The sequence below is a fragment of the Alosa pseudoharengus genome, unplaced genomic scaffold (assembly GCF_046254945.1).
Source record: "Alosa pseudoharengus isolate Yale_2024_CS ecotype anadromous, Long Island Sound unplaced genomic scaffold, YU_APseudo_1.1 YU_APseudo_1.1_scf_15, whole genome shotgun sequence".
Classification (NCBI taxonomy): Eukaryota; Metazoa; Chordata; class Actinopteri; order Clupeiformes; family Clupeidae; genus Alosa; species Alosa pseudoharengus.
The window spans coordinates 26,123,022-26,132,654 of NW_027468620.1; the positions used below are offsets into that span (position 1 = coordinate 26,123,022).

General features: G+C 49.1%; 1 protein-coding gene across 6 annotated transcripts in view; it reads left to right on the top strand.

The window, feature by feature from the left end:
* Window positions 1-9,633, top strand: part of mymx (myomixer) — a 42,143-nt gene that overhangs the window by 16,434 nt on the left and 16,076 nt on the right. For all 6 annotated transcript variants that reach the window (XM_076286046.1, XM_076286051.1, XM_076286048.1 and 3 more), the window contains 7 exons: window positions 4,713-4,825; window positions 5,026-5,149; window positions 6,034-6,186; window positions 6,666-6,815; window positions 7,239-7,495; window positions 8,692-8,812; window positions 9,613-9,633. The exon at window positions 9,613-9,633 is cut by the window's right edge and continues 174 nt beyond it. In XM_076286046.1, coding sequence (XP_076142161.1) covers window positions 4,713-4,825; window positions 5,026-5,149; window positions 6,034-6,186; window positions 6,666-6,815; window positions 7,239-7,495; window positions 8,692-8,812; window positions 9,613-9,633 — 939 coding nt within the window. The remainder of the gene's footprint in view (window positions 1-4,712; window positions 4,826-5,025; window positions 5,150-6,033; window positions 6,187-6,665; window positions 6,816-7,238; window positions 7,496-8,691; window positions 8,813-9,612) is intronic.

Below are 9,633 nucleotides of genomic sequence, written 5' to 3' on the forward strand. Positions count from 1 at the left end.
GTGACTCTCTTTCTCTCTGTGTGCGAGTTCCTGTCTTTCTCTCTCTCTCTCTCTCTTTCTTTCTCTCACTCTTTCTCTCTCTCTTTCCTCCCCTCTTCACTATTCCCTCTTTGCAGACAGGACTTGGCTGTTTGTTTCCTCGCCTGAGACGACTGAGTCACGATTGATTCAAGATGTGCGAGCAACAAAACAGCCAAGAAATTATAACCTCATGCTGCAAGCAAACACACCTTGATCACGGTGCTGACAAGACCTTCACTTTGGAAGAAGCAAAATGACTGTTGTCTATCTGACCGTCTCAAGCTGTCTGACTTTACTCAGGCAGGCTAGGCCAGCATCAGCCCTGACTTTCAATGGTGCGTGTAAGCCTCCGGTTTTACCCACGTGTCGGCTAACCTCTGGCCCGCAGAGACACTTTCTGCCACACACGCCATGGTCCATCGACTCTCTAATGGCACGGCCTCGAACACACAGCCCTCCTGTATATGCAGCTTATTAGACTCGCACAGCTCTTGAAGAAAGATGCAGGGAATGGGCGGCAGTCTGGTGTTTGCGTGTTTCCATTTCTTTTTCGCTCTTTTCCTTCCTCCTCACATCCCCTCCTCTATCTTCCACTAAGAACTTGGCCCTGTGCTCCACCCTATACGCCACTGCCCGCAGGAAGAGATTTCGGAGGTGTTGTTTATTCTGGCGTTCTAATTCTAGACGTTTCCATGAGGAGGAACGTTAAGTCATGGCATGTGCCATGTGGCCAAACTGCACGCCAGAACAAACAGCCCTTTCCTCAAACTCGACGCGAACTTGAGGTTCTTTTAAAACAGCTAAGCCTTAATAGTTTTCATATCCTCTGACATTATGGTTTGAATAACATCTGTACAGGCTTTTTAGCCACATTAATGAACAGACATCAGCTTATGTATGAATAGAGAAAGGTATGAGAAGGTCATTAGTGTTGGATAGGTCCTCTGGCATACTGCTCACCAGGTTTGCCCTCACATTGCACAATTGAGGTCTCATCTTAGCAGTTTAGATGTTTCTCCGTCTAGGTGAGCCCTTTATGAGACCATATGTTTAAAAATACTCTAAATACAAGCTTTATTTTACTATAAAAACAGGTTTGGTAAATGTTGGATTTAAAACCTACGAGTCAGGTCGTTCATATAGCCCGTAAGTGCTTTTTAGATGTTTGCCTTGTCGGTGCCCGAAGCGAGGCTGTGCGTCGAGAGGCAGTGTCCCCGCTGGGTTCTGGCGAAGGCCCCCGAACCATCCCCTCCGAATGACCCTGTGTTCTGGCACAATGCCTCCTTCAGGTCTCCGCGCTATGGCACGAGAGTCACATCCATTCTTTCCACTCTCTCTCTCTATCTCTCTCTCTCTCTCTCTCTCCCTCTCTCTCACTTGCCTTTGGCTACCCTGCGGAACCATGCCGCGTTGCCACCTGTTCCAGCTGCTGCGGCATTGTGACATCAGTGCTGCGGCCGGTACGGGTGCTATCTCAGGTGTTTGTCTCGCCCCGTGGCCTGGCACTGCCGGCACCTTTCTTTTTTTTAACGGAGGCCCGCGCGGGTTCACAACAACAATGGGCACTTGTGTCGGCCAGTGCTTGGCAGTCGGGGGGGTTACCTGAGTGCAAGATGCGTGGGAGTTGTGCTCATTACTCTTTATGGAGAGTTTTAATAAGAGAGCGCGAGGGGAAAAGAGAGCCGCGCCGGCCGAGCCCACAGGCCTGGTGCCGTGTGCGCAGAGTGTGCCGTGGTGCCAGGCGAAAAAGGAAAGCCACAAGCCAGGCCGTAAAAGAAATGGGCCCGCACTCCGCCTCTGGAAGTGCTGAACTGATTACAGCACATTAGGAGCGCTGGATGGCTTGGGACGAAGCAGCTGCTGCTGGATGTTGACTTGGGACACACACTCTCTTCTCTCTCTCTCTCTCTCTTTCTCTCTCTCTCTCTCTCTCTCTCTCTCTCTTGCTGTCTCTCGCTCTCTCTGTCTCACACATGCACACACATACACAAGTAAAAATTCCTGATTTAGCAGAAAACGTTCTCTCGCCATTTACAGGTGGTTGTGTGTGTGTGTGTGTGTGTGTGTGAGTGTGTGTGTGTGTGTGTGTGCGCGCACGCATGTGTTTGTTTGCAAGTGGGTGTAGATGTGCATGTGTTTATGTACTTCAGGCCAGAAATATAAGGATGGCAATATGATCAAATCCACTCCAATTGGTGATATACATGATATACAGGTCATATATGTTTTCACTAGTCTGTAACAGTAACCAGATGCTGAGCTTCCATGGCATCAGATTTACATGATGATTAGTGATCTCATCTGACACGCTAATATATCAGTCAAAATGGCTTGCAGTTAGGAGGGGAAAGAGACACAAGACATAAATCCTCCATTTAAGTGAAAGATTTAAGGTGCGGGGCTGAGGAACAAAGCGGAATAGCTAATAATGAAGGGGGGGGGGGGTGGCATTAATTGAAGCAGGAAGTCGTTCAGAGGGGTGTATTTTCTGCCCCGAGTGACATAAATCTCCCTCTCATTTTCTTTTTCTGTCGGAAAAGGAAAGGCTCCCAGGGGGCGCAGATAAACTTCTGAAGTTGTTTGGAGTGGCCTGAGGCGCGGAGCAGGGGGAAGCGGGCAGGAGCGAGGGGGACACGTCACCGATGCTTATCGAGCCTGCGGGCCTAATTGGCCAGAGCTTTGTTATTCTTGCTGTTGAAATTCATGAGCGACGCTGATAACGCGCCTCTGTGTGATTGAAACCATTCCCCTCCACTGACAGGCATGCTTTTCAGCTCTATTAAACCCTCTTAAATTTAATGTTTCCGTGGACCCTATCCCCAGACATGCGCACACACACACACAAACGTAGTTGCCCTCACACACACACACACACACACACAGACATACACACACACACACAGACACACACACACACACACACAAACACACAAACACACACACAAACACATATGCACACATACACACACACACACGCACACATGCACACACACACACACACACACACACACACACACACACACACACACACACACACACACACACATGAAAGTTCTGACCCTCTCAACCCGTCTCTTCCTTTCTTTTCCATTACTCTGCAACAGTTAATTAAGTGCAATTAGTAGTGTGGTAGTTACGAAGAAGAGGGGATGTAGCATAGCCACAGCGTGCATGCGTGCGTGCGTGCGTGCGTGCATGTGTGTGTGTGTTTGTGTGTGTGTGGCCTTCGCGTTGTAGCCCAGTGATGTGTGTCAGCTGGAGCTGAGGAGTAGAGTGGGAACACTCCCCACCTGCCAGGGGAAAGTCGGGGCCGCCTGCCCCGCATCTCAGGCACACTCCCTGGGAGCCCCGACACGGAAGAGGGCCTTGGCTCCCCTCTCCTTTACCCCACCTGAGAGCTCGTTAAAGAGCAGCGGGCCAGAGGCGCTGAGCTGGGGCCCTTAACAGCTCAGGCTGAGAGCTGAACTCACGCCCGTCACCACCTCCCCTACACACACACACACACATACCCACGTGCACATACATACACACACACACACACACACACACACACACTCACATAGAGTACCAAACACTTGTTCACTCATACACACACACACACACACACACACACACACACACACACACACACACACACACACACACACACACACACACACACACACACACACAGAGTGCTACACACTTACAGTACTCACACACACATACACACACACACACACACAGAGTGCTATACACTTACTCACACACACACACACACACCCACACACACTCACAGAGCGACAGAGAGAACAAACCATGAAGTTGTGTGAGTGGAAAAGTGGAGTATTTGCGAGACAGCTCGTGCACAGGGCCAAACAGAAATGGGGGCTGTTTGAGGGACAGAGCGGGGGAGCGGGGGAGAGATGCAGATGTTGCGGTGCATATAGGGGGTATAAATTACATTGCAAATGTCAAACCCCTACAGACCTCTGCTCAGTCCGTATTCAAGCAGAAGTGCAAATAAAAACAGTGTTTAGTCATTGATACATGTCCCTCCCTCGCTTGCCAAGCTTGTGGTCACCAAACCGACTGACCCCAATCCCGCTTTCCAATCCAGATCTGTTCTTTCCATAGTAATACCAAGTGTCTCTTTCATAACATCTTCATTTGTTTGCTCAGAGTGACTTTTATGTGATATATTCCTAAAAAAAAAAGAGTGAAAAATGTTCTGCTAGTTCAAATGGGGGGCTTGTCTTAGAGGGTGGTTGTACTGCATAGGGTAGCGTACGAGTGGAGAAATGAGAAGTGCTTTCCTGTGTTGGCTTTTCCCTGCAGTGTTGGCTATGAACTACTGGGGGTTGCTGTAACTCCAGGGACGGATGAAGAAATGAGAGAAAGAAAAACTAGTCAAACTTTTCCCGGAGTGTGTCCATGACGTCTGGTCCCTTAAAAAAAAAAAAGAAACACACACACACACACACTGTGACATTCACTCTCGTGGTACCATGGCAACGCCACGTTTCTGCTGCGGATGGCCAAACATTACGAAATCAGCTCGCTGAATTTCCCCTAATTCGGTGACCGCTGATGACGGTGGGACGCTGTCGTCGTGCCGATTCCTCCCGTTGCCGCTGACGTGTCATCGAACATGTCGTCAAGTCTGTGCTGCAGCTGATGTCTGTTTCTGTGTTGTGTTTTTTTTCCCACAGGGTGGGAGGGAAACAGCAACCACTAGAGCGCTGACGGGCTGCAGCCTGGACGAGAGTGGCCAGAACGCCATTGCGAGCGAAGTCATTGCGCGACCTCAGACGGAGGCGGAAAGGTGACCTTCTGTTTGACCCCCTCCCCTGACCTAATGTTCCACTCTGTTTTCTCCCACATCTACCCAACTCCATCCTCCCCCCCCCTCCCCCCCCCCAACCACACCCTCATCTCTTTTATGTAGATATAAGCTAACTAGCCAAACGCTTTAAGTTAGTTGAGTTGCTTTCTTATTTTTTCCTCTCCCCTCTTTGGCGGCAGGAAGCAGACGTCCGAGGAGAAGCAGGTTGCGGTGGCAGCAGTGCCGGGGACCGGAGGGGACCACCCACAGCTCCACACGCAGCTCCACACGCAGCTCCAGAAATTTACTGTGTCCGCAGACAAGGTGCCCATTTCCACCTCCTCCTCCTCCTCCTCCTCCTCCTCTTCCTCCACCTCCTCCTCCTCCTCTTCCTCCACCTCCTCCTCCATCATTACACGAGCATTACACAACCGTTACGCAACACTGGCCTCGCCTGCTCTTCCTCATCATCCCTTCTCAGCAGGAGGAGAAGAGACAGACAGACGGACAGACAGAGAGAAAGAGAGAAAGAGAGAATGAGTGAGTGAGTGAAAGTGAGAGAAAATGTTCAGAAATATCTGTGGTGTCCTTTGGGAGAGGGAGTAGCGCTCTCGTTGGCTGCGTCGGCGGCCGGCAGCCAGTGGAAGAGGCTGGAGCTGATGCCTGTGGGATGAGGTCACGACATGGAGCAGGAACACAAGACCATCTCCCTGTCTTAATTAGACATTGCGTGGCTGCTTGGAAATACTGTGCAAGCGGGCCTGTGTGAGTGTGTGTATGTGTGTGTGTGTGTGTGTGTGTGTGTGTGTGTGTGCGAGTATTTGATTCTGTGTGTTTGTGTGTGTGCGTGTTTGTCTGTGAAATAGAGAGAATGTGACATCGCCACTGACCCAGGGTCCCTCACCCGTCCGACTTCCAGGAATTGTCCCGGGCTGCATCCGTCTCCAGCAGCAAACATGTCTGCGTCTAGACTGCCGCCAGGCCCACTCATAAGCCAGATCCCAGTAGATTTAATCCAATCCCTCGTATTGCATGTCTCACCCCTTCCCAGTGACTCTCCAGTTACTCCACACATATCCACACGCACACACGCACAGACACACACACACACACACACACACACACACACACACACACATCCCTGTTCTTTTGCGGAATGTCACCTCTCACTTGGCACTTTTTCATTTCCCTTCTTTCATAAAAAACAGACCCTGTCATGGCTGAAGGACAATGTCGCCATGGCAACGCAGATCTGTTACACAGTGGGCTCGAACTCCAGCTTTGAGGCGGCCAAGAGGTGTCAGGCGGTCCTAGAGCAGGACATCCTGTGCAACAGAGCACGGATAGAGCTGGTCAAAAAGGTACCAAACACAGGAAGCTCTTGCTGGCCAGAGGCAGGGCTTCCTGTTTGTCAATAACAACCGGTTTACTGTTTCTCAGGGTAACACTGATCTAACCTTGATACAAATCAATCACACAATAGCCTAACCACTTTACAGATTGTGCAGGTGATTTAATAAAGTTATACTTGATAAAGTTAAAGTTTGAGAAAGTTTGTGCAATCCTTTTGTAGTTTAAATAAAGTTATGTTCCAACAGGACAAATTATTTCTGAAATTATGCTGGAGTGGTGATCCAAATTTCTGTTGTAGTTCCTACTGCTCTCTGGAAGGTAGTCTGATGTTTTCTGTTTGGTTAGCTAGAGGTTATGAACAGGAAGCATATACTGTACTCACAGCCAACCCCCAAACCAGGTAGCTGCTCTGTCAAGATATCCTCAAGTAAAAGGCAGCTCAAAAATACTTGTGCTAAACAAATCCTCCTCCCTGACTGACCCACAGGAGGGCCGTAGCCTGGTGAGAGCTCAGCATCCAGGCAGCGCCAAGATCAAGGAGTTCCTGGGCCAGCTGGAGGTCCTGTGGGAGGAGCTAAAGAAGCAGCATCAGAGGAACGTGGTGGTCTTGCAGGCCTCCGAGGAGCTCAACTTCAGGGTGAGCCCCCCCCCACCCTCCTCGTTACCCCCCCACCCCCCACCCTCCTCGTTTATTCGCTCATCAGGCTTGTGATTACATCAGTGTAATCGCCTCACATGTGGTTGCAATCTAAGACGTGTGGGTCTGTGAATCCAATTTGTCTCGCCTCTTCTGACTTGCACCCCCTTACTCAACCCTCTCTCAAAAAAAGTCTGCAACTCCTTTACATCAATTAGTTTGCCTTTTTATGTTTATAGTAATCCATTCACAGAAGGTGATTGTCATGTAGCCTGGACCAGAATGTTTAATGATACTTTCCGAGGAGCAAAACAGTTGTTTCATAGATATTAATCAAAAACTGTCAAAAACAAAGGCTTGTGGCCAACGTTGTGCTTCACCTCACTGATGCCACCCTCTCACCCTGTGTCCCTCTCTCTCCAGGCGGTGACGGTCCTGCAGGCTCTGAGTGGTCTGGAGACCTGGCTGGAGGCGGTGGAGACGTCCATCCGGGAGAGCTCGGTGGCGGGGGACCCGGAGTCCATGAGCCTGGCCGAGCGAGAGAGCTGCCTGCTGGAGAACGAGCTGTCCGCCCGCGGGCTCCACCTACAAGCCCTGAGGCGCGAGGTGGACACGCTACGCACTCAGAGGCACCTGCACACCGAGCTGCTGCCCGCGCGCATCCAGGAAGTGGGGAGGAAGTGAGTGCCTATTCGTATTGCCGTCTCCCCAAATGGCGTCTGGGTGTTCTTGTCCACTATTTTGGCTCTCAATGACTACTGTTGAATATTTTGGTTTGCCCTCTCCTTCCATTCACCTCATCAGATGAGGGGCAGTGCCACTTACAGGAAATTCCCCACTCATTCTCATTCTACAGCAAAAAATCCAAACAGGATATTTAACAGCACAATTCATAAAGAATTAATCTGAGCAGAGAGTCTTTCATTTAGTTGAAATGATGTAATATTGACTTACCTGGCAAGCCCATTCCTGTAGAGGGTGTCATTAATTTCACTCCAAATTCATTTAAAGGAGGTTTCCTCATGATTTGTGACCTGTAAGTCCACACACACACACACACACACACACACACACACACACACACACACACACACACACACACACACATACACACACACACACACACACACACACACACGCTGTAATGCTCTACTTATGTCCACTGAAATGAGCTTTAAGCCTGTACTTCTCCTGCAGGTGGGGTTAGGCTGTGGGGTCATTTCTCTGGACTCCTCGTTAAAAAAAGAGGCCCCTGTGATGTAGTCTGCTTTGCTGGGGCTGCACCCCTGTCTATAAACACGAGTCTCAGACTCTGTAAAAGACACAGAGCTTACCAAAGAAAATAAAGCAAGGAAAGGGCGCCGTTGATGCTCTTCCAGACCTGGGTTGCGGCTGGGGGCTATTTTAAAGCCTGTGTGTGTGTTTGTGTGTGTGTGTGTGTGTGTGTGTGTGTCTGTGTGTGTGTGTGTGTGTGTGTGTGTGTGTGTGTGTGTGTGTGTGCATTGGTTCAGGTAGAGGCTGCCTAAACAGCTGCATGACAGTTGGGATGACATCACCTCTGAGGAGTGCGGCGATTGCTGCCAACGGCATTGTGCTCTTAGAATAATGGCGCCTTCATGTCTTGAGCAAGAACTTTATATATCACCATATGATAGCCAAAGACCACACTGTACACAAGTCTAAACATGTTGTGTGTTGTTTGGTTTTCGGTAAGCATGATATTTTGAAATCAAAATGAGTCAAGATATTGCTCAAGAAGAAACAATGACCTCTTCGCATTTCCATCTGTGTGTGTGTGTGGGGGGGTATATCTAAGGTATTGTCTGAGGTTTTGAGTGTGTGGTGTTTTGACTGTTGTTTCGGTCCTGTCTCCCAGATACCAGAGTGTGCAGAGCGCGTTGACTCAGCAGAGTTCTGAGCTGCAGGACACGCGCATGCTCACCGAGTTCCTAGAACGCGTGGAGCTCGAGGAGGACAGCTACAGCACCCTGGGAGAGGTCAGTTTACATGCCCCCACATCCCTTTTCCTTCAACCTTTAGCTTCTGACCCTGGGGGTGTAACGGTACACAAAAATCATGGTTTGGTGTGTATGTCGGTTTTGAAGTCACGGTTCAGTTAATTTAGGTACTGCTAATCTAAAATTCACTGACAGCATTGCTGATGTGCAATGGAAATAGTATTTTAAAAATGGGTCTAATTCTTTTGATGTTAACTGACATATGGTCCGTCACTTAATATATTTGTGTGGGTACTCGAATTTGAAACATGGTCCGCAAACAAAAAAGCCTACTGTTGATTACTGTTAAAGACAGCATTTGGTTCATTCGGTACACATCTGTATTGAACCTGAACCCAACCTCCAATCCCAGATTGTCCTAGAGGACGATGTTCGAATCGTGTACCTGGATTTTGACTAACATGAGATAGTCATGACATTTGTGTTGATTAGCTAGAGTGCCATAGCAACACAATTAAATTATTGAGGTATGTGTGTGATTCTAAGGTGACATAGAAAACATAATAGCGTTGACAACGGCTTCTCCAATTCCTTACATCATAGCCCTGTGACCCAGATAGTAGATTGATAGATTGGCCAGAGACACTGCACTGTCTCCTTTTCAGGGAGAATAATGTAGGCTTTGAGTGTGGCGCCTGGCCCAAAATCTCTCCTAAATGCAAATAAGTTCCTGACAGCACACAAACATCAGCTGACACTGTCTCGGGCATAGGATATTTTCTGGGGGCTCATTGTCACATTGTTGACGTTATGTGTGTGTATTTGATTGTGTGTGCCAGCCTCTCCATAGTGAGATTGCC